Source organism: Rattus norvegicus, chromosome 4, assembly GCF_021556685.1.
Source record: "Rattus norvegicus strain SHRSP/BbbUtx chromosome 4, alternate assembly SHRSP_T2T, whole genome shotgun sequence".
Lineage (NCBI taxonomy): Eukaryota > Metazoa > Chordata > Mammalia > Rodentia > Muridae > Rattus > Rattus norvegicus.
Genome location: NC_141537.1, coordinates 173,027,533 through 173,051,926, shown reverse-complemented (window position 1 = coordinate 173,051,926; position 24,394 = coordinate 173,027,533). Strand labels below are relative to the sequence as shown.

The 24,394-nt window shown below is 44.6% G+C and overlaps 1 protein-coding gene across 2 annotated transcripts in view; it reads left to right on the top strand.

Moving 5' to 3' along the window:
* Positions 1–24,394, top strand: part of Slc15a5 (solute carrier family 15, member 5) — a 94,075-nt gene that overhangs the window by 12,002 nt on the left and 57,679 nt on the right. The window contains exons 3-4 of one of the 2 annotated variants that reach the window (NM_001192015.1): positions 6,839–7,008; positions 20,508–20,731. In NM_001192015.1, coding sequence (NP_001178944.1) covers positions 6,839–7,008; positions 20,508–20,731 — 394 coding nt within the window. The remainder of the gene's footprint in view (positions 1–6,838; positions 7,009–20,507; positions 20,732–24,394) is intronic. The other variant, XM_087659047.1, reaches the window with a different exon arrangement.

Here is a 24,394-nt window from a genome sequence, read left to right as displayed (position 1 = left end):
GTGTCCCTGTGTTCCAGTGGCCCTTCTGCCTGCCTCTGTCCCATTCAAGGGTCACAAATCTACAAAGTCACCTTCCCGTCTTCCAGGGCTGAGTACAGTGCTCTCTCTGGGGTCCCCAAGTCATCCGCTCACATTAGGAAGACTGGAAACTTGCGGAAAACTGCTTCCTCGCTGTCATAGCTTCTTTGGTTAGTCGAGGCCTTCTTCTAGTTATTCCTGTTAAAAATACTTAAAGTAAATCTGTCCCTCTAAGAAACAGCAAAGCAGCAGTGCGACTTTCAAGTTACCACGAAATAAATTAAGAAAATGTTTAAAACAAAGCCAAAATGACAGCCAAGATTTGTGAGGAGAAGTCCAAGGATCATAACAATATTTTTTAAAACCGCCCGCACACGCAAGCTTACAATTATTTGCAGTTCCATTCCCATTCTTAAGCGTAGACTAAAGAACTGTGTTCCTGCCGCAGCTTGGCTTTCAATTTCCCTTAATCACGGTATTTGTTTTGCTTTGGTACTTTGCTCTCTGACTTTCAGGGTGAGAGGTGTTTTATACATTCAATTTACTGGTGAACTCTGTGGTGAAATGAGTCTTAATGGTAAGCTCTACGACTGTGGGTTTTCCTTTTCTTTATTTATTTTTGCGCCGGTGATACACACATAATTTCACCCTTAATTATCTGCGGCTTGTCCCGTCCGTAGAGCAGCCAAGACAAATGTAGAGTGTGTCTGTGCTAAGTAATTCTTTCAGAAAATTACACAATCAAATAGGTGGGATGACATTTGTTAAACTACATTTAGTGCTTTACGTAAAATCCTCTCCTTCTCGTAGATAATTCAGCACTGCCATTCTTGGGGTTCCGAGCTACCTTTTCCAAGATTTAAATCGTAGAGTATTCCTTTTTTCATCTTTCTTGACTGTCTTTGGCGCAGTTGGGTGTTTATCAGTGTGTGGCACTCTGAAGAGCGGCTGAAAGTCTCCTTGCATTTTCTCAATTGTGCTTGCTTTGCTCCTTTGAGAGGAGAAGGCGCTCTACCAAGTGAAAGAAACTCAACATTGTTCTTAGCTCCCACCTCTTAGTTGCTTATAGCCATGGTTCAAGAGGACTGCCTGCCACAGCATGGGAGATTAATCCCAGGCTGAGTGTAGGGACTCTGCCTGGTTGTCTTAGAGAATTGTAACTGGTACCTCACCTGTGTTATGACAAATACGTTCTTGTTCATGGGTTGCATTAACCCAGTTGGGTTCTCATGGTTTTAGTTCACATTCTGCCAGCCCTTTCCCCCTGTTATCATCGGAAGTCTAATGGCCTATCTTTTTCTTGTTTGTCACATCCTCAGTCAATGTCTTCTGTATTGTCCATACCACGTTGTGGCTCTAGTTCTGTGCTAGGACCCTAAGGACCATAAGGACAGAGAAGTAGAGATGTGGAATAAAATGGTGTCAGTGAGAGACGTGACAATCTACACATGAGAAGCTGAACTGGCACTGGTGAAATAGGCTGTTTTCTTTGGAAGAATAGGGGCCAGAATAAGTAGAATATTTCAGAGCACTGATGAGACCTGCAGTGAACTTAAAAGGTAAGACATGACAGGCCAAGGGAGATAAAAAGTCACAGACACAAAAGTGGGTGGGTGCTTCAGAGACGGTACCAGCTTGTGCCTGAGCCATAACCCTGCCCACTCATACATCTCACACCTAACACCCAACCCCTTCCCTGTGGCACCCCTGGCCAGTTCTCTCTCAACCCATGACCCGTGCCATCTCTTATCTGTGATGCAGACTATCACAATGGCTGTGACTCCATGGCATGCCTTGTCTACAGTCACGGAGCCAACACTATGGTCATTTAAATCCTTTTCATTTAAAGTCAGACATGATCAATCCCATGCTGACTTTCGCCCAAGGACACCTCCCACCAACTATCTGAGAATAAAATCCCAATAAATTACCATGGCCAACCAAGCCCTACAGGGTCCACTTTATCTCCGGTGTTGTACCCCTTTCTTTCAGACCAGTGCCACAATTCTTGTTTCCTAAATAAGGAGTAGAGGGAGAAGGAGCACAGACACTTGCTTAGCACCACATAGACAGCTATTTTTCACCCAAGTCTTTAAAATAATCTTTGTCTAAAAGGTGTGATCTTCATTTTTAAAATTACACTGAATTCCAGGGCGTGTAAGGTCAGATGGGGTATGAGTGATCATCAGAGTTAACTCCAATTCCTGTCTTCTGCCCACCAGTTCAAAGAAGAAGGACAATATTTATAATTAACGAGAGCTGGAGCACGTTGATCAAATGTCAAAGCCCGGATGAATAAGGAAATAATAGTGTCATAAAACCGATAACTGCAGAATCCAGGAAAGGGCCACCAAAAGATCACCGAGCACAGTTCTTGCTTGTAGGCTGCACAGTGACAAATGGCTTTGCCTCCTGGGCCTGAGGCACAGCTACATCAAAGCAGACGGCTCACCTCAGTCCTCCAAGGCTCGGGTCTCTTTCCTGAAGAAAAAGTGGGAAAAAACTCTGGGAACTTGTGTTTGGCAAAGAATTTTTAGAAAGCCCATTGGAAGCTTGGCCTGTACAAGACAATTAACCTAGTAAGTGGACGCCATCCAGACCATGGCAAGACGATTAAAAGACAAGTCCCAGACCAAAAGGAAAGAAACGGAAAACTACCTAACTGATAAAGAACTCATTTACAGACATAGAAAGGATTTAAATTCAATGTTAAGAGGAAAAGGCAAGCGTTTGAATTTGTGTGTGTGTGTGCTGTGTGTGCAGGTGTACACACTCATGCGTAAGTGTGTGTGAGTGAAAGGTCAATGTGGAGTGTCTTCCTCTGTCATTCTCCGCATGGCTTTTGAAGCAAGGTCTCTTACTAAACATGGTGTTTATGCAATGTCTGCATCAGCTGGCCGTCCCAGAACCATAGCTCTTCCAGTCTTTGCATCCCAGAACTGGGATTATGAGGATTTGCTGTGCTGGGGTTTTACATGGGAGCTGGAACCTGAACTAGATCCCTGTGTTTGTAGAGCAATTGCATTATCCACTGAATCCTCTTCCCAGCACCGACTTTCTCTCTAAGGGGAGACATATTTGCACAAAAACCTTATCAGAGAAGATATAGAAAGCCAGAATCTACTAGAGGGAGGTGGGTATCACTGGCCACAATGAGACACTGAGACAAATCTACCATCCTCAGTGTTGACCGTGGTGTTAGTAGATTAGCATTTGCAAGCATGATCACAATGTAAAATGTCACAGGGTCTCAAAAACCATTTGTAAGTTTCTTATACTATTAGATATAGATGCATCATAAGCCTCAGCCATTTCACTCTTGGACAGACTTTTACCCACATAAAGTGAATGCCCAAATCTGTACAAACACTTGAACATCAACGTCTATCAACAAATAAGTGGATGCGTAAATGAGAGGTGCTTATATGAGGGACCCTGTTTGGTAGGAAGGAATGTCCTGATGGGACAGGGTGAGGGGGAGGTGAATGGGGGAGGTGGGGAGGAGATGGGTGTGGACAGGGGTGAGTGTGGATGGAGGAACCAACAGGAAGGCAAATTAGAACAGTGAGTAGAAGTGATTAGGAGGGCACACGGCAACAGAGGCTGGATGAGAGAAGTTGGTAGAGTGTAGATGAAGACCTACAGAAGTATGCTGTGGACATGGAGGAAACAGGGAGGACCAGGTGAGAAACCATCAGGTGTAAACGAGAGTCAGCAGTCAGACAGGGTGGATGGAGAAGCCTGAGGGTGGGTATGGGAAGGAACAGGGCTGGATAGGACACGGATCGAGGGCTTCGTAGACATGGAGACAGTGGATACAGAAGCAGATGGGAGGTCTGTGGGGAGTGGTTGTTGGTGGGTAGTGTATGAGCGTGGTGGGTAGAAGCTGTTTGGATGGGGTCTCAGTGGACGGGGATAGATGAGTGTGAACGGAGGTGTATAGGGAGTGGATAAGAGTAGGTTGGGGTGGATGAGGAATTGACTGAGGCCGCTGAAGTGAGTAGGGATGAAGGGAGTTTGTGAAGAACTGGTGGAAGTGGACCAAGGATGAATAACATATTAAAAGGATGGTTGCAGGTAGACGGTGGGCGGATGTGGGTTTGAAGGGGTATGGTTGGATTGGGTAAACAGATATCGCATTATGTCGATGGTGGATGGACAGTGGAGTAGGTGTGTGGTAGGGAGGTGTGGACGACCACGTGTGGATGAGTATTGAGGGATGCGCATGCCCAAGTAGATGGCAGGTGAACAGCAGACAGGGAACAGGGTGGGACAGAAGAAGGAGGCATGAGTGAACATGGTAGAGAATAGGAAGGGTGTGGGTGGGAGGGTATGGAAAGAAGGCTGGGTGTTGGATGGGAGGTACAGCTGCACGTGCATAGGAGTTCTGGGGGGCAGATGGGGTGGATGAGGGGAATGGCAGACGGAAGGCTAGAGGGATTGTGGATGGAGGGTAAAGGGGTTTGTGAAGGAGGATGATGGGTATAGGAAACAGGTGAAGGGGAGTGGGCAGGGAGAGATGATTTGCTGGCAGGAGTGGTAGCGGTAAGAAAGTGGTGTGAAGAGAGTACAGGATATGTCAGAAGAGTGTGGGGCAGCTAACGGGCAGAAGGGGAAGGGAGGCTATGGAGTAGAGGTGAATGAGGTTGTGGGGGTGCCTTGCTGACAGGAGGTGATGAGAGGGGTGTGGATGGGTGATGGTGAAAGTGTGTGGATGGGTGTTTGAAGGGGCAGATAGAGGGTATGAATTTATGGTAAGGGTAGTAGGGGTGTATGAAGGAAGTCTCGGGCAGGGGTTGAAGGGGTACAGGAGGAAGTGGTAGAGGTGTGTGGAGGGAAAGTGGATGGGAAGCTGGGAGGAGAGGGGAAGGGGAAAGGGAGTAGGAGGGATGCAGATACGGAGAAAGGAGCTGGAAAATATCATCCTGAGTGAGGTGACCCAATCACAGGAAAACACACATGGTAAGCACTCATTGATAGTAGATATTAGTCCAAATGCTCAAATTACCCTAGATGCACAGAACACATGAAACTCAAGAAGGATGACCAAAATGTGAATGCTTCACTCCTTCTTTAAAAGGGGAACAAGAATACCCTTGGCAGGGAATAGAGAGGCAAAGTTTAGAACAGAGGCTGAAGGAACACCCATTCAGAGCCTGCCCCACATGTGGCCCATACATATACAGCTACCAAACTAGATAAGATGGATGAAGTAAAGAAGTACAGGCTGACAGGAACCGGATGTAGATCTCTCCTGAGAGACACAGCCAGAATACAGCAAATACAGAGGCGAATGCCAGCAGCAAACCACTGAACTGAGAACAGGACCCCCGTTGAAGGAATCAGAGAAAGAACTGGAAGAGCTTGAAGGGGCTCGAGACCCCATATGTACAACAATGCCAAGCAACCAGAGCTTCCAGGGACTAAGCCACTACCTAAAGACTAAACATGGACTGACCCTGGACTCTGACCTCATAAGAGCACCAGTGGAAGGGGAAGCCCTGGGTCCTGCCAAGACTGAACCCCGAGTGAACGGGATTGTGGTAGGGAGGGTGATAATGGGAGGAGGATGGGGAGGGGAACACCCATATAGAAGGGGAGGGGGAGGGGTTGGAGGATATTTGCCTGGAAACTGGGAAAGGTAATAACAATTGAAATGTAAATAAGAAATACCCAATTTAATAAAGATGGTGGGAGAAAAAAGAAATGGAAGACAAAGGGTGCAGAGAGATGGAGAGTGGGGTACAGAGGAGGAAAGGGAAAGGAGGAAGGGAAGAAGGGGGCAGGAAGGGAAAAGGAGATACAGTAATGGGGGGGTAATGGCATGGGGTGGGGAATGTGAAAAAGAGGAGCCAGGGGTAGATAGGGGATGGGAACGGGAGGAAAGGGAAGGGAGAGGCAGAGAGAAAAGAAAGGCAGAAAAGTGGGAGGAGGGGGGATGGAAAGGAAGGGAGAAAGGAAGGAAAAGATCAATTGGATGTCATGGTGGGGATGCCATGAGGAACTCCCGTGGGTCACACTTCTGTAGAGACAAGTCCCTGAATACAGGGACAACCTGTGACGTTCCTAAAGATGAGGACATAGCTCCTCGTGCCCCCCAATATACACCATAGCAAAGGGAAAGGGATTCTACCGTTAATGGGAGCCACTAACCAGTTGCTTTTTAGCTCATCACAGGGGGATTTAGTCATGGAAATGCTAAGCTTTCACTAACAAAGCAAGTATATAAAAGTGTAATTCCATTAGAATTTGCACAACTGATATAATAAATGCTCACATAATAAAAGTTCATAAATGAGGAGGATATCTGTAACTAAATGAACACATTGCATCATATCAGACCCCAACAACAGATTTTTAACTTGACATGGTAGGGTTATAACATTGAATTCTGAGACTGTAGGCTCTGATGCTAAATGCAGATCCCGTGAAAGGTTGGGAGGTAAGAGTATCTTCCCAGAAATATTTTCCCAAGTCCAAGGTAGGTAACTTTTCTTGATGCTTTTGTTCAAACCTCTCTCTTTTCTTTGACTCAATGCCTAACCTGGGTTTAAACGGGGTAATCCTGAAGTTTCTGTGTTTTCTTCTGTACTTAGAGATATTTTGTTCTTAAACCATAGTCGTTTTCCGGTCTCACGAGGGATCCAAGGGAACAAGGACAGGAAGGTTGTCCTCCTGGGTGTGTGAAACAGTAAGGAGAAGTGATGTGTGTGGGAGGGGGGTGCTACCTGGCACCCGTTCTTAGTCCATAAGTGAAATCAGACGCTCACGACTAGACTTGACCTCTGGGATTTTTCTTGTCTCTCTCTGTGTGCCCCAGGGCCTCGTGGTCCATGAACCTGAATACCGCTGTTGTCTTTCTGGGAGTCTCAAGCATCCAGCTCTTGGGGTCTGGGGCCGTTATGATCCTGCTTCCTTCTCTGTCCGTGTTCACCGCATCGGTAACTCTTTACATGACGTACTGCGACCTGATCTATGAGCCAGAGAACCGTGAGTCTCTTACCTTCTTAAGTTCCCTGCCATGTCTTTGAAATAACTCTCAGAGCTGCACGCACGAGTCCGCAGTTAGTACACCAGAGAACAGCAGAGCCAGACAATGTCTGCCTTTCCCTTCCCCGTGTGTGGGGACTCCAGTTCCAGTTCTCAGACACTCGCCCACTTTCACAGCCTCACTGACCCGCTCTGGCAATCACAAAGCACAGCTGTTCTAGAGTTTCATTCATCTATGTCATGGCAAACATTTACATACATGATACAGTAATACACAGTAAACACTATGTGAATACTTACAGCTAATACTTTAAAAAAAAAAGTCTTCTCAGTGCGATCTTGTTTATAGGTAGCAACAGGTGTTTGTAGAGAGAAAGTGAATCACTTCACCTTAATTTAAATTTGTTTCCTTTTGTTTTGCTAATACTTTTTGTGGTGACAAGTTATCTTGGTATTTTCTCTTTTCAAATTATTATCTCCCTTTTACTTTTCACATTCCAACAAGAGTTTCTCTCCTCTCCACTCCTCCTAGTTCCCCTGCAACCTCCCCTCTCCTCCCAGAACCATTCCTCTTCCAAAAAGGGCAGGTCTCGAAGAGATGTCAGCCAGATAGGACAAAACAAGACCCAGTAAGGCAAAGGGAAAACCCCCATATATAGCGGCTGAACGAAGCAAGTCACCAGGAAGTAAAGAATCCCAAGACCAGGAAAAGAGTGAGAGATACACCTGTCCCCACTGTTGGGAATCCCACAGGAACAGCAAGCTGACAGCCATAACAGACACATGGAGGAGCTGGTGTAGACCCCTGCGAGCCCTGTGCATACAGTTTCCATCTCTGTGAGCCCATGTGAGCCCTGACTAGTTGGTTTGATTGTTCTCCTGGTGTCCTCCATCCCCTCTGAGTCCTAGAGTCTTTCCTCCTGGGTTCCCCGTTTCTGAATTCTGAGGGAAGGACAGGACAGAGATCTCCAGCTTAGACTCTTTCCACATAATGTCTGGTTGTGGGTCTCTGCACCAGCCCTGCCACCCCCAATCTTCTGCCAGAGGAAGCCTCTCTGAGGTCCAGTGGGTACCCATCTATGCACACAGTAGAACACCATTAGTAATTATTTCATTGTTTTTTCCCCAGGTCTCTGGGCTCTCTAGTCTCCAGTTCCTGGCCACCCAGACGGTATAGCTAATCAAACGCTGGCCCAGCACATCTTGCAGGAAGGACAGACTGTATAGATGGAGGGCTTTGAGACTGGGATGGTGTCCACATTTCTCATCCCTGATTTGTTTTCTGAGACAAGATCTCATGTTTGGCCTTGACGTCTCTGGGTATTTCATACTCATCTTAAATGCAGATTTTCACACCTCTAACTCCTGGATACTTGGGATAGAGGCATGTGACCCTAGGCCTGAATCCGAAATTTATTTATTTTCAAAGATTTTTAAGTTACGTATGATAGACAGGCAGGCAGAAAGATAGAGACATAGATGGTAGGTTCTGGTACCTCATGTGTGCAGTTGCCAGAAGAGGCCAGAAGGGGGCATCAGATATCAGATCCCTTGGAGCCTTACAGGCTGATGTGAAGACAGGGAACTGAACTCTTAACAGCAGCCAATATTCTTAGTCACTAAACCATCTCTCAGCTTCTGAGTGTATTTTTTAAATGGATACATAAAAATACAAAACATACATATTATTGGGGTATCATGATATATATATATATATATATATATATATATATATATATATATATATATATATCATCTGTAATGTTTAAATTAAGTTAAACCCATATCATTTCGTTATGGTAAAGAAAACATTATAAAACGCGTACACCTCCTATGTAACCTAAAGGCTACTGTTACAGATATAGGCGCACAGACACCTCAGAGTACCGCCCATTGGAATCCTACCCCCAGAAGTAGATCTCCTCTTTTACTGTGTAAGAGCATTTCCTGCTGCTTTCCTCAACACCTGCCCCTCCTACACTCCCATCCCCAGCGCCCAGGGACTCCTCACATGCTCGCCATGTTCTGCCAGCATTGGGCTTCTTCTCTTACTATTAATTGTGGCGACACTGATGAATGTAAGGTGACCTCATCACGATTTTGGTCAGCATTTCCCAAATGATCAATCATGAAATCTTGCTGATATTTATCAGTCACTTTTATGTACTGTTTGATAAATTATCTTTTCAAATCAGGACATTTGGTTCTAGTCACCGTGAACCTGTAGAGGTCTGATATTGACCTTCCTTGCACTAGATGTGTAAGTTACAGTCAGATCCTTCGTTTCCACACTTTGCCTTTTTGCCTGTTTCCTTTACACCTCTCTCTCTCTCTCTCTCTCTCTCTCTCTCTCTCTCTCTCTCTCTCTCTCTCTCTCCTTCTTAGCTGTGCCTTGGATGTCATATCCAAGAAACCAAGACACAGTACAAGGTATTTAAGGGTTTTTGTTTTTTGTTTTTGTTTTTTTTTTGTTTGTTTTTTTGGTTTTTTTTTTTTTTTGGTTCTTTTTTTCGGAGCTGGGGACCGAACCCAGGGCCTTGCGCTTCCTAGGCAAGCGCTCTACTGAGCTAAATCCCCAACTCCTAAGGTTTTTTTTTAAAAACTGGTTCCTCTGAGACTTTGATGGCTTTGGGTGTCTAATCTATTTTAGTTCAATTTTTTCATACAGCATGAGGTAAATGTACGAATCCATCTTCTTATCTGGATTTTCATTTTTCCTGCTCACTTTCCTTCTGTGGAACATTTGCATCCTGTTGAAGATCATTCAGTGATGATTGGTTCAGGAATTTAATCTCTATTCTTGTTCCAGAACTATGCATTCTCCATCTCAGTTGCTTTGTGCTGTGCTTTGAAACCAGAGAATATTGGGCATCCAAACCTATCTTCCTTTCTCTGGACTACATTGTATCAAGGCACTCATTCTCTTCCATTGCTCTTTAAATTTTTAAATTTCCTTTAAACTTCGCTTTCACATGACTGGGCAAATTTATTTCTAAATATAAATCATTTTTGAGTGTGTGCTGTGGTTCAAGCTACCACCTCCTTAACTTTCCTTACGAGCCGTCATTGTTAGTATCTAAGCTCACAATCATGTTTTGATCTTTTTATTTACTTTTGACCAATGTGAGTGTGCGCGCACACATGTGTGCAGATACCAACGAAGGTCAGAAGAGGGCATTGGATCCTCTGCAGCTGGAGTTAGAGGCGCTGCTGAGCCTCCAAACACTGCTAAGAACAGAACCAGATCCTGCCCCAGAGTAACCAGCACTCTCAACTGCCAAGCCATCTCTCCAGCCTAATCATTAATCATTAATTTTTTTAGGGGGGAGCTGGGGACCGAACGCAGGGCCTTGCGCCTACTAGGCAAGCACTCTACCACTGAGCTAAATCCCCAACCCCCAATCATTAATTTTAAAGCCGAAAATTTGCTAAATTTACTAATTAGCTCTCACAGGTGTGTGTGTGTGTGTGTGTGTGTGTGTGTGTCTGTGTGTGTCTGTGTGTGTCTGTGTGTCTGTGTATGTAATTGTTCATTAGGATCCCTTATCCGAGAACAATGATGTTTCTACTTGTTTCCTAAAATCCTAGCTGTATTTCTTTGTTTCTTTGTTACTTACTTTAAATCTAATTGCTCAAAGCTAGAATGTCCCCACTGTGTTCAGTTCTAATGGCAACACAGGCATCTGTATCCTGTTTCTGACCTACTATAAAGCCTTCACTCTCCCCTTAGCTGTAAGTTTCCACATATGCTTTCACTATGCTGTGGTACTTTCCCGCTATTCCCAGACTGTCAACTGGCATCATCTTAGGGCTCTACGTTTTGTCAAAATTGCACCATTGCATTGACCATGCCTGTCCATCCGTCCTCCCTTCCTCCCTCCCTACTCCCTCCCTCCTCCTTCCCTTCTCCCTTCCTCCCTCCCTCCTGCCTTCTTTCCTCCTTTAGCCTCTTAAGGTGATACAATTTTTTTTTAAGATGTCAAGCCACCCTTGCATTCAGATTTGAATTCCCATTGTGGTATACAGTCTACCTATTGTATTCTTGAGTTTGGCTTCCTGGTACATTGCTTAGTGTTTTTGCATCAATATGCAACAGAAATTCTAAAATGTAGTCTGGTTTTCTTGTAACACCTTTATCGGTTTTGGGCCCCAGGCTAATTCTGCACCATGCAGAACATTTTGACATTCCTCTGTTCAATTCTTCCATAGAGTTTGCACATTGCCATTGATTCCGCACTCATTCTTCTTTAACTGCTGGGTAGCGTCCTGCAGACATGGGCTTTTCTTTACTAGGAGACTTCTGGTGTGGCCCAAACTCCTCCCTGGCTAGAAGGTTTTTCAGATTATTTATACTTTATGATTCAATCCTAATAGTTTGTGTCTCTCTAACAGCGTTAACTGTCTGATCTCAGTTATGCGGTCAGTTCTTACTTGGCTGTTTACAGTGCTCTCTGCCTTGCCCTGTGATGTCTCGTGTAGTGTGGGTTTCCTGTGTCTTCCACTTGCAGTTTTGAATCTGGCACAATTTTCTCCCCCAGCCTTTCATGCTACACAGAAAGGTGTGTTGATTTTTCTGGTATTTACAGGAGCAGAGCATAGTTTCTTTGGTTTTCATTTGTTTGATTGGGTTTGGAGGTGTTCATTTCTTTCTTTGTCTATAATTGTTCTGGTCCACGGGCTCTGCATCCCTCATCTAACACCTGGCTGTAGTTTGTCCTTATTTCTTTAGATCCCTAAATTAGTACTTACTGTTTTGCTGAACCTTATGAGTTTTGCCCTGCTCTATTTGTTGCCATGTGTCTCCAGGCCTTTTCTAAGTTCTTTTGACTTCTTTTCTAACTGGTTATTCAAGAGAAGCTCAATGGCAGGCAGATTTCTGTGAGTTCGAGGCCAGTCTGGGCTACAAAGTAAGTTCTCAAACAACCAGGACTACACAGTGAAACCCTGGAGAGGGAGAGAGCGAGATAGATAGATAGATAGATAGATAGATAGATAGATAGATAGAGAGAGAGAGACAGAGAGAGAGAGAGAGACAGAGAGAGACAGAGACAGAGAGACAGAGACAGAGACAGACAGAGACACAGAGAGACACAGGAGTAGAGAGACAGATGGAGACAGAGACACACAGAGAGAAACAGAAAAATAGAGAGGCTTGTCTTGTAGGAACTCCTCATCAGTTCTAATATTTCAATCTTTAGTGTATGTATTTACCCATTACCTATGACAAAAATTCTGTATATTATTTCTAATGTATAGTATATATTTTAATTCCATGCACAGGCTTTTGTTTTCCTGAACATAGTTGTATTATCTTTTCTAGGATTTAATGTTTACAATCAAATTCCTCTACTTGGTTCTCTGTTTTAGTAGATTCAGAGCCATGGTGAAATAGCTTTACTCCAGAGTTACACAAGAGTTCACCCAGGCTCTCTCTCAGTTTTTCTATTGTGTTTTTTGCCTTTTCACCTCTGAATCACTGGAAGTTATATTAGAATAGACTTTAAGAATAAAAACATCTTCTGTCTATATTACTATCAAGTTATTCCAATCTCGTATTAGAAAGTCTTTGGCCGTGATTTGACATCTTCACTGCACGTTCAAGTTTGGATGTCTCTATTGTCCCTTTGAGCAGTCTTTCTGTTCATCTTGCCCAACCCTGCCTTCTTCCCCCATCCCTCCTATTCAGCTACACCAGCAACCGCAACTCCATGAGCTGTTTCATTTACTCATGTCAGTCACTGGTGTCACAGCACCCTTCACCGTCACTCAGCAAAACCAATGTCACTCACCCATGTGACGTCACTCACCACTGCACCATCCAGCAGTGTGTCCCACCAACGTCACTCACCATGGTCACAAACTAGCATCACCCGCAAGCAGCATCCTCCAATGTCACTCAGCACCATTGCTCAGCCAGGTCACGTGTCACCATTTCTACCATGTGCCTGTGTGGCAGGTGGGAGTGGCAGCATTTCTGCCTTGTAGACAAGGCCCCGCACACCACATCTCTGGCCCTGGTGCACCCTAAGCTCATCATTTACACCATTTGCCAACTTGTTCAAACTGCCCTTTCACAGCCATAATGAGAGACCGCTGTATCTCCTGACACCCAAGAAGGAAAAGGCTCGGGTTTGTTATTCTTCACCAGAGGGCAGAAGCAAAGATCGATGAGGCTGAGACGGCTTTCTTATGACAAAAGCCCTCCACAGAAGTGAAAACAGAACCCCTGTGTCTCAGCTCTGAGGTCTGTCAACCATCACTCCATGGTACATTGCCATCTTCTTAGTTTGGATTTTACTACTGTGAAGAGACACCATGACCAAGGCAACTCTTATAATGGACGACATGGGATTGGAGCTGGCTTGCAGGTTCAGAGGCTCAGTCCATTATCATCAAGGCAGGAAACATGTCAATGTCTTAGGCAGGCATGGTGCTGGAGGACCTGAGAATTCTACATCTTCATCCAAAGGAAGCTAGGAACAGACTGTTTCCAGGCAGCTAGGAGGAGGGCCTTCAAGCCCATCCCCACAGTGACACACTTCATCCAACAATGCCACAGCTACTCCAACTAGGCCCCTCCCTGGACCAAGCATATTCACATCACCACACATGCCCTCCTGGTAACCAGTAAATGGTGTCCATACACAAAATTATGTCTCTGTAGATCTCAAATACCAAACAAATACCAAGCAATGCAAAGTGTGGGCTTTTGGAAATTACGTTGGCATTTTCTGGAATGCCTAATTACCAAAAAATAGCAAGGTTTTTTGGATATGCATTTATACACAAGTACAGATACATAGAAGAAGAGTTATCTAGGTGGTGTTGCTAGTTGCCTAAAATATACTGGGCCCTGGGTTCAACCCTCATGCACTATGACAGAGAGAGCGAGAGAGAGAGAGAGCAAGAGAGCAAGAGCGAGAGCGAGAGAGAGAGAGAGAGAGAGAGAGGGAGGAGGAGGAGGAGGAGGAGGAGGAGGAGGAGGAGGAGGAGGAGGAGGCAGACAGACAGACAGACAGAAAGACAGACAGACAACACTAACATGGGACACATTTGCTATCCCAAGATTTGAAATTCTAAGCCAACCCGTTTACACGATGAGACTCTGACTCATACAAACATGACAAACAAGCACACATATATCTCATACTTCAGTTAAACATCTTCAGAACAATTCAGCATCTGTCCGTTTACTCCCCACTACCCTACTTGAAAAATATGTTTATCCGAATAATGTAATATGTTCCTTCGAGTTCTTACAGATCCATAAAATCAACTGCAATTCTAGCCAACTTAGTGGAGCCCACAAATTTCATGTTTTATCATATGTCAGGGTGATTCCTTTTTGCTTATTAAGAAGAAAACGATTTCGTATGCCGCAAGAAAACAATCAGCCTAGAAGACACTCGGTGGCTTACTCAGGGGAGTCTCTCTCTACACAACGGCTCCATGACAGTTGGGGCTTCGCTTCTTCATTGAGTGTGGTTTCATTTTGTCTGTGGTTTCCTCCATGCTGGTCATCCAATGAGGGTGAAGTAAAGCTCTATCCTTCCCCAGCAAAGGATATATTCCTTATTTTGGCTTCTTCCTCTCTGATGACTAAATTGGAAATCTCTCTAAGCTATAATTCAAAGCCATGGGTGACCTTAAAGAAGTGATTTTTTTCCTATGCTACCTTTTATCTTAAGGTAACTTTTCAAAGGTAGACCATGCGTCCCGTTATGTTTCGCTGTCGAGCCCGCCCTTCATTTGCATTTCTTCCCACTGCCATAATTTTGAGAACTGGCAGGTGACCAAAGGAGAAAAAAAATATGCCTCCACCATAGAGAGTGCAATGTAGGCGGATTTTTTATTATTATAATTAAGTACCATAGATATTCATGATTAGATCAAGGTCAGAGGAGCAGAACATCAGAGCCAAGGACTTAGAGGTACAAAGAATAGAAAAATGGCTTCCTAAAAGTTTTTTTTTCCAATAGTAATAGCTGCGGTCTTTCGGTTTTGCAATAAAACATTTAAAATGGCTCATCCGATTTATTTTAGAATGTGAATCCCTGGTATGTGTGTGTGTGTGTCCTGAGCCTTTAAGCCAGAATTCTACATCTCAGCTGAATTTTCCTTCCAGACTCGTGTGTGTGTGTGTGTGTGTGTGTATGTGTGTGTGTGTGTGTGTGTGTGTGTGTGTGTGTGTGTGTGTGTGTGTGTTGTATGTGTGCTTCTTGTTCCCCCACTCCCCAAATCCCCTTTCTCCTCTGGGTACCCAAAAACAATCTCAGAATTGTAATGACAGCGGAATTTTCTTTAAAGGCTGACTCTCTAGGGCACACAATCATTTGGACAGTAGATGTGAGCTTTCTCTTAACCCTGATGGATTCATCCATAAAGACAGTATATAATGTATGTGTAGGTAATTTCAGCAGGGGGACTACAGTGTTGGGACCAGCTGCCAGGCCCCTGGCAGACACACCCACTCACAGCTCCCTTTTCAGAATGGCCTGTTGAGACTCCCCAGCCCATTGGTTTAGGGCTCCATCTTGCTATGTTCCTTCCCTCTTATACATACAGTACACCCTGTCTTTCACCTACATATCCTCTGTCTTATATCTACAACATATCCCTGTCTTACATCTACAGCTCATCCCTGTCTCATGCCTACAGCCTACCCTGTCTCATGCCTACAGCACACCCTGTTTGTCTCGTGCCTACAGCACATCCTTGCCTTTGGTTCTCCTCTTCAATTTTTCTAATCATTCCCCCACTTTGATATCCTAATGATAACAGAAGCCCAGAATTCTTTTCAAGAACCAAGTCTCTTCTTTATGCTTGTCTCTCTCTTCTAGTATCCCCAGGCCATGACTTGAGTGGTACCCATGGGCCTCTCTCCCAGCCTTGAAAAGCACATTGTTCCTTTCCATTTAACTTTTGGGCTTAGTTATCCAGCATTGTCTCAAATGTTGCCCCACTCAACTCCTAGTTCACCCAGCTACAAATGTACCTCTTTCTTCCCTTCTCTCTCTCTCTCTCTCTCTCTCTCTCTCTCTCTCTCTCTCTCTCTCTGCCTCTATTGTCTTTCTGTCTTTCTCTGACTCTTTCTTTCTCATCTTACCGTGTAGCCCTGGTTGGCCTGGAACTCACTATATATACTAGAGCATCCTTGAACTCACACAGATCCACCTCCCTTTACGTCTCAGTGCTGGAATTAAAGGCATGCGCCACCATGCCCAGCTCAGGCCGAGCTCTTTTCTCCTCTGTGATGTCACCAACACCCAGCTGTTTAAAAGGAAACATGGTCAACCTCCAGTCAACACACTTCTCCCACCTTCCCTTCAGACATCAGAAGATTCTGTCGATTGCTGAAAACACAGTCAGTTCTATCTGCGTCTCTTCACCTCTGCTACAGTCCTGCCCACAACCCCACTCTCTCCTGTCTGGCCCCCCAGATTCCTATCTCATCCCCTGAAACCAATCACCCATTGAGTTCAAGGGCCACTCTTTCGTTTCCTGCTTATTTTTTCGGTTCTAAGAACCAAACTCAAATCCTCTTACACATCAGGTGAGGCTTCTCTGACGTAATCACAAACAGGCGACAGAGTAGCCTTTTACCCAATTCATTTAATTTTTTTAAAATGTAACAAGATGAAAACTATCACATTGAAGTCAGAGAAGACCAAAAAAAAAAGAAAGAAAGAAAGAAAGAAAGAAAGGAAGAAAGCCCAAAAGGAATCCTATAAAAACACCTACCCAGAAGCCATAATATAAGCCTAGAAGACCTGCTGTAGACCCCGGCAAGCCTGATGCTGCCACAGTCCCTGTGGGTTCATACGAACCTTGTTCTGGTTGCCATAGCAGGCCTTGTTTACTTGGTGTCCTTCATCCTCTCTCCCTTTCCCACCAAGCTCCCTGAGCTCTGAAGGGAGACATCCCATTTAGGGCGGAGTGTTCTAAGGTCCTAGAGTCACTTCCCATTACTGTATACTTTTCCACTTACAACCTCTTAATGGCTTCCAACACTCCTGGGAGGAACTGTACCTTTCTCCCCTGCTCTGTGTACTGTGGTCTCTGGCCATACCTCAGCCCTTACCTTCTCACCAGGTTCTTCTCGTCAGTTCCTCCCACCTCAGAGCCGTTATGGCTGCTCACATTGTTCCAGCTCACATCTACTTCATGCTCTGCTTCACCTGTGCCCTCCAGGTCCTGTTATTGACTCCCAGCCACCATTCCTCAGCACGATCACCTCAGGAGACCTCTGCGGGCCAGTAGCACTGGATACTTTGTATCCACTGCATTTTCTTCTTCCGAGAAAGTTTCCCACTTGCAATGTCTCCAAGACCAGAAAGACAACTTGGGGATTTGTAAGCCTTGCTGTCTGCCAAGATGCCAGAGACAAAGACAGGCCCTGTCTCACAGTAAATATGTTGATTGATGACCATTTCCTCATGTCTTCGCAAGCATTGGGCACTTTTCTGTGTCAGCAGGACGATTAGAAATTACTGTCAGTTATTCATTTGATGTATGCTGGGCCACTTGGTTTTCATGTTTTGTCTCACTATGTCAGATATAGTTTTCTTGCACTGAACTTAGTTTTCAAAATACCTCACAACCGGGTCCACAGAACAGCACTGCTGGCCTGAGGATTGTTACTGCTGTGCAAAAAAAGGAGTACAGAAGTCGCCATGTGCAGAAAATCATAGAACGTTACATTGATGTCTGATAGAGCTAACAATAAGCCATCAGGGTATACCTTCTGATGTCTTTTTTATATTTACTTTTTAGCGTATTTCACAAACATGTTGGTAGTCATACTAGAGGTTTTTTCTCTGCTCTCTAAAATAGGGTCTCATAAACCTGCTTCTACCTTCAAAGTGCCGGGATTATGGGGATCTGGGCGAATTTTTTAAAACTGATTTGTTAAAGATTAGTTTATTTTTAATTTTGTCTAAACACGTGTGGGGATGGGATATGCACACATGTATGCAGGTGCCCTCAGATGCCAAAAGAGGGCAGCAGACTCTGTAGAACTGGAGTCACATACAGTTCTGAGTCACTCGTGAGTGCTGGGGACTTAACTCAGGTCCTCTGGAAGAACACTAAGTGCACTTAACCCTTGAGCCATCTCTCTACCCCCTAAACTGATTTCTGACAAAGTTTGATAAGCACCAGTCTAAGCTAACTTTCCTTAGAAATAACATTGTAGCAGCGTTTAATTTTTTGTGAAGATTGCAAGTGTATAGCACATATTAGAAGCAAATTCAACTTTCTCTCTCCACAAACCATGCCTCCTTCACAGTAAAGTCATAGTGTGTGTAATACAGATATTAATACAACACCCTGAATTTATAAATATGAAGAAAATGTTTTTAGGAACTAATGACTAGCCTCCTATACATAATCGCTCTTTAATGATAAACCCAGAGTGATTTGGATCAAAGTAAATCATAGCTCGGCTTTCTACATAGCACTGTTTGTCCCCCAAGAGTTGATAGGGTTTTAGTTGCCATTCCTGCTCCTGTGAGAAAACCCCATGGCCAAAAGGAAACTGAGGAGGAAATGGTTTGTCTCAGTTTCCAGGCCACCATAACACGACATTACTGAGAGAGAACTCAGGGCAGGAACCAGGAGGCAGGAACTGGAGAAGAGACCATGGAGGGGTGCTGCTTACTGGCTTGCAACTGATGGTTTTCTTAGCTTGTTTTCTTACAGCACTTGGGATCACCAGCCCAGGGGTGATGCCACCCCCAGCAAACTGGTCCCTCCCACACCAATCAAGCAATGTTCCACAGGCCAATCTAGAAGGGGCATGACCTCAGTTGAAGTTTCCTCTTCCCAGATGACTCTAGCCTGTTTCAGGATAACATAAAACCACACCCAGCACAAGCAGTCAGAGTCTGAGCTGAGTCGAAACTCAAACAAGAATGTAAGAATATGTCAAGTTTAAGGTTAATACGGTCACCTAGCCCAGGCTTGCCCCGGTCCAACCTCTAGACTTCACCAGCACACATCCAGTTTTAGTTTGATTGAAACCAAGTAACTCACAGAAACACCTAGGAACACCTTGTGACTGAACAGCTCGTGCTGTGGTAATGAAGCACTTTCTGAATCTTCTCAGCTTCACCAATCCTGGGCCTTCCTTGGCGCTTGGTAACAGTGGCAAGCAAGAGTTGAGAAGGCTCTGAGCCTCTCCCCTGTCAGCAATTATTCCGCTGCTCTCTTCCACGTGACCTAAAGACACTTCACAGAGGCCACCAGAGAGCCACAAGTATAATCATTCTTGGTCACTACCAATTTAGGCTGGATTTGATTCAGTGACTTGAGGTGAAAGGGTGCATATTCAATTACCAGGCCCCCAGCTCCTCAATTAATCAAAGGCTGACATAATCAGCCTATTACAAGTCTTACGGAAAAGATCAGATGGGATCAATATCACCAACTTTATAACCATAGGAGGAAATGTTGATAAGTATTCCTTATTTAAATATAGCAACCAGTAGTTTGTTGCACTTAAATAATTTTTGCCTGGCATTCCTCCTACCTGGAATTTTTATGGTAAAATTGGGCACCATAAAGTGACACTCGACTTACTTGAAGTATCTCTGGATGACTTACTGAGAGAAACGCAAATGTCTTCTTCACATGTATCATACCAAATTTGGTGTCTATAATTCGTGGAAGGTTTTGGTCTGGTCAAAGGGAGTAGTGTGAAAAAGTTTCCCAATCAAGGTGGCACAGCTGGACTACACACTACAGGTGTCTTCCCTGTCACAAGAGCAGGGACTCCTAAGAGAGACAAACAAAAGGTGTAATGTCATCGTAGAAGAGGTACCAGGGAGGTTCACATAGCTGAGTGGGCAGATGCTAACATCTAAGCCAACGCAACATTTCTACGATGTCCTCTATGTCAACCGGGAGGAAACTACTGGAAAAGCCAACTAACACAGCCTGAAGTTTTAGTAACATCGTCAACATTCATAAAGACATTTAAAGAGTTAGACCTTTAATTTTATGTCTGGAAATTCAGGTACAGAATCAAAGAAAAGAACACATCTGCCTTTATCTTTGTGTCAAAATTAAAAAAAAAAAATCAACTGCTACCTGACAAGTAAAACAAGGATTATTTATATTTTACAGAATAGCCCTGGTTCCTGAGTAAAAGATGTAAAAGAAAGTCCAGGTTCTCTTATTCATTAATGAGCAAAGTTAGAGACTTCTAAGAGACTCGGAAATTCTCTGCGCTGGTGCCATATTTGTCACACGACTTCCTTCTAATGTGTCACAGTTGATCTTACCTTTTTTCATTTTCTACATCAGCTGTCAGGCACCACCCTGGGCTGGTCATCGGGAGCCATCCTGTCAGCAGCTCCTTTTTAATCCAACCCCTCAGGGGTGGATGCCCTCTGCCACTTTTGCTACCTTTTGTCCTTAGGAGTCAGTTCTCTCTTCCTGTCTGCGAGGGCTGAAAGGCCACCTGTATGCTAACATATGCCATCTCCAATGCTCTGCAGATTGCTCCCTCCCGACCGTCTCCAGGGCGTTTGCTAGGGTCCTGAAAACACGCTGCCTGCTGTACTGCCATCTTGGGCGAGCCGGATCAAGTTGGTTAGCCCGTGCCATGGCAAAACAAGGTGTTTGCCACTGTGAACTCCAGGAGGAAGAGACAGAAAATGTCTTCTCCGCCCTTTTGTCTCTCTTCAGCTTCCAGCTCATATACAGAATGTGCCTTACGCAGGTAAGGATGGTGGCCAACGCTCGCCAACAACGACAGGGCAACTTTGTGTATTTCCATTTTGTAGCAGACATTTTTTTACCAGGATAAAATACGGGACAAAAGCACCTTGAGGAGGAGGGTGTCTGTTTGGGGCTCACAGTTTGAGGGGATGCTGTCTGTGGCGGTGAGCAAGGAGCAACAGCTTGGGGGATATGGCCCTATCACAGTCCACAGACAGGAAGTGACGCTAGCCCCAGGAAACCCACCCACTTCATCAAGGCTCCACAACCTGCCCAAACAGCGCCACCACCTGGACACAAAGTGTTCAAGCAGATGAGTGTTTAGAGGAGACATTCCACGTTCAAGCTACAACCTATTTTCTGAACAATTCAGCCTCTAGTGTTAAGAGCTCAGCAGGTTCTCGGGAGCCCCTAGATAGGACCAGCTCTGCAGGACTGTCCAAGGCTGGTCAGTGGCGTGGGCAAGTGTCTCAGAGAACAGAGCCCTAAGGTTTAGAATCTTCATGACAATCCTAGACCCAGAGGTGATTCCCAAGCACAGATTTCGCCTCCCCCTTCATCAAACCTTTAGAAAGCATCCCTAAGGCGCCAACTTCGTCCACCTTCAGTAACTCTTCAAGTGCGAGTACTAATGAGGACTCGATTCTCTTCCTGCTCACATACAAGCCTTCCGGGATTCAGTCCTTGCGCCGGGAGGAAATCAAAGAGAAAGCACTAAGCCCAGAGTGTCTTTTGTAGATATATGTGATTTTTTAAACGAATTAATGTAATTACGGTCAAGTTATTTACGGAGCAGAATAGTTATGAAAGTCTTTGAGCAAACTTAGGGACTTTCTCGATGGCTACCCCAACCCCATCTTAGAACTTAGAAAGCTAATGAGTGAGTCGTGCGCCTCAATCACAGGACGATAGAGATGGAGAAAAAATAGCTTGTCTAACCCCAGCTTCGTGTGCTGAAGAAGAGGTGTGCACAGAAAGTTAAACGACTTAAGGATAAGAAGCTAAGGTGACCTGTCAGCTAACAGCCATGAGAGAAAATGAAAGAAGCCTGCCACTCTCAAAATAGCCCATGCCTGTCCCTAGAAACCCTGGGTGAAGAGGTAAATAAGAAAAGTCCCGGGTAGGCTCATGTGTTTGAACGTTTGGTCCCCGGGGAAGACAGTGTCTGTGGAGTCAGAGCCTTGCTGGAAGAATTACGTCACTGGAGACAGGTTTTGAGGGTTCACAGCCTCATTCCATTTTCTCTTCTTTCTCTGTGTTTCCTGTGTGTGGGTGAACCTGTGGTCAGCCAGCTTCCCGCTCCTTCCACCATGCCTGGATTCCTAGCCCTTGGTGACTGTGACAGACAGTGCCTCTGGAGTCCTAAGTTAAAATAAACCTTCTCTTCCTAAGATAACGTTTGTTCCTGGTGTTTTACCACAGCAAAAGTTGAGTTAAAAAAAATGGACCTAGCAAACTTCTGCCTCCAAGCCAGGCTCAGCCCATGACCCATGTTTAGAATATGTATTATTATTGTGTGTGCACGAGTGCACGGTGTGGGAGGGGATACAGGGTGGCTTGGTGCTCTTCCAGAAGTCAGAGGACAACAGAAGTCGGCTTTGTTCTTCCCCCTTTATTTTGTATCTGGGGCTCGAACCCAGGTCACTAGATTTGTGCGGCAAGCACCTCTGTCCTTAGAACAATCTCTTGGTTCTCTTTTCATTTTCGTGTGTAGAGCAAGTTATGATGGTTTGAATAGTTTTGCCTCATTGGGGAAATAACAAGAGTAGTCTGTGCTGCTTGAAGAGCATATGGAAGTTAACGTTTAACGTCCACAAAAAGTTGTATCAGAGTACCGCCATGCCCGTTGGTTTGCTGTGTCTGTGGCTGCTCATATTTAAAGGTGACAGAACTGAAAAGCTCTCAACAAACCCCCGTGTGGACCTGATCCACGTCGCCTGATCCCTTACAGAAAGGTTTCCTAACTCCTGCTCCAAACAGTGCATGGAAGCTATGCAGGCTGGGAATCCTCCTGATTGTACACCTAGAAGCAGGCACCAGAACGAGACTCAGCAGAGCCCTCTCCATTTACAGGGGCATTGCTAGAAAGGCCCCTAGACATGAAAAAATAATGGTGACCAAATTCCTAGCTCTAGACCAAGTCACTCATCGGTCCATAGTTACATTTAAACTGTTCTGTGCCAAGAGCACAGGTTCCAAACTCTTTGTCTTCCTGGTGAAGTGGTATTGTATTTCTCTCCACATGTGAACCTTTTTTTCATTTCAGTAAACTCTATCTTTATATATATATATATATATATATATATATATATATATATATATCATATATATCATATATATATGATATATATATCCACACTTTATGTTACCTGCTCTTGTCCCCTCCCATCTGCCTCTGACTCCCTCTTCCCATCTAGTGCTCATCTCCTTTTCTCTTTCTCGCTCTACACACACACACACACACACACACAGACTCACACTCACACACAACATACACACATATGCACACACTCACATACAACACACAAACATGTACACACTCTCACATGCCCATACACTCATTCATACATAGACACAGACACAGACACACACACACACAAACACGTACATACATAAACATACAGACACAGACTAACACACACACCACACACAGACACACATACACGTAATGCACCCACACACACACACATATATATAAATACTCTCACATACCCATACACATACTCATCACATACTCACACATGCACACAGACACACATACTTTCACACACAGCACACATACTCACACATGCACACAAACACACAAGTAAAGAAAAATTTGCTAAGCTGAATTGTAAGGAAACAGTTGCCCAGTTTAACGAAGAAAAAAACCTCAAGTATTTAATGTTCACCAGAGCTTCTTAAAGATGACTTCCAAATATCTACATTGATTTGATGCAGGGAAATGGGCACCTGCCATGCCCTGTGTTTGGAGGTCAAAGACACCACCTAGGAGTCAGTTGTCACTTGTTACCATATAGATTTCAGTCAAGCCATCTCACCAGCTTACCTTCTGAATATCTACTTTAATCTTCACAGAAAGAGTGAGCAGCCACTGGGATTGTCACAAGCCAGAGGCTTAGAACCTCAGTGTAATGGCACATGGCACATTGGGGAGGCTGAAGCACGAGGATTACTGTGACTTCAATGCCAGCCTGGGCTACAGAGTGAACGCAAGGCTATCCTGGATACCTGCTGTACTTTGAGACCTTGTCGTTAAAATTACTAAACGTCTAAGGCCCCCGTGAACAGAAGATTAAGTAACTGTGAACTGATTACCATCCGGGGCATGGTTGCCCACACTCAAGGCTGGAGCGAAACCCTTCACCATTATCCACAACAGCTCCCTGACACTTGACTGAGTACCCCTCACACAGACTCCGTAGGTACCAAACTTATATGGAACGGTGTTTTGCTGGAAATTAAAAGAAAATGCTAGAGCATACTTCTCCAGATTGGCCAAGGAAATCCCCACCAGGACAGGTCGAGGCAAGACTTTTTCGGCCAGGTGAAATAATCATTAATACAAAAGGAATCAAAGCGCCAGGTATAAAACGTCCCAGAATTCCATGTTTTAGATTTAGTAGCAATAATTGACCTTCAGGTCCATGCCATATATTTAAAA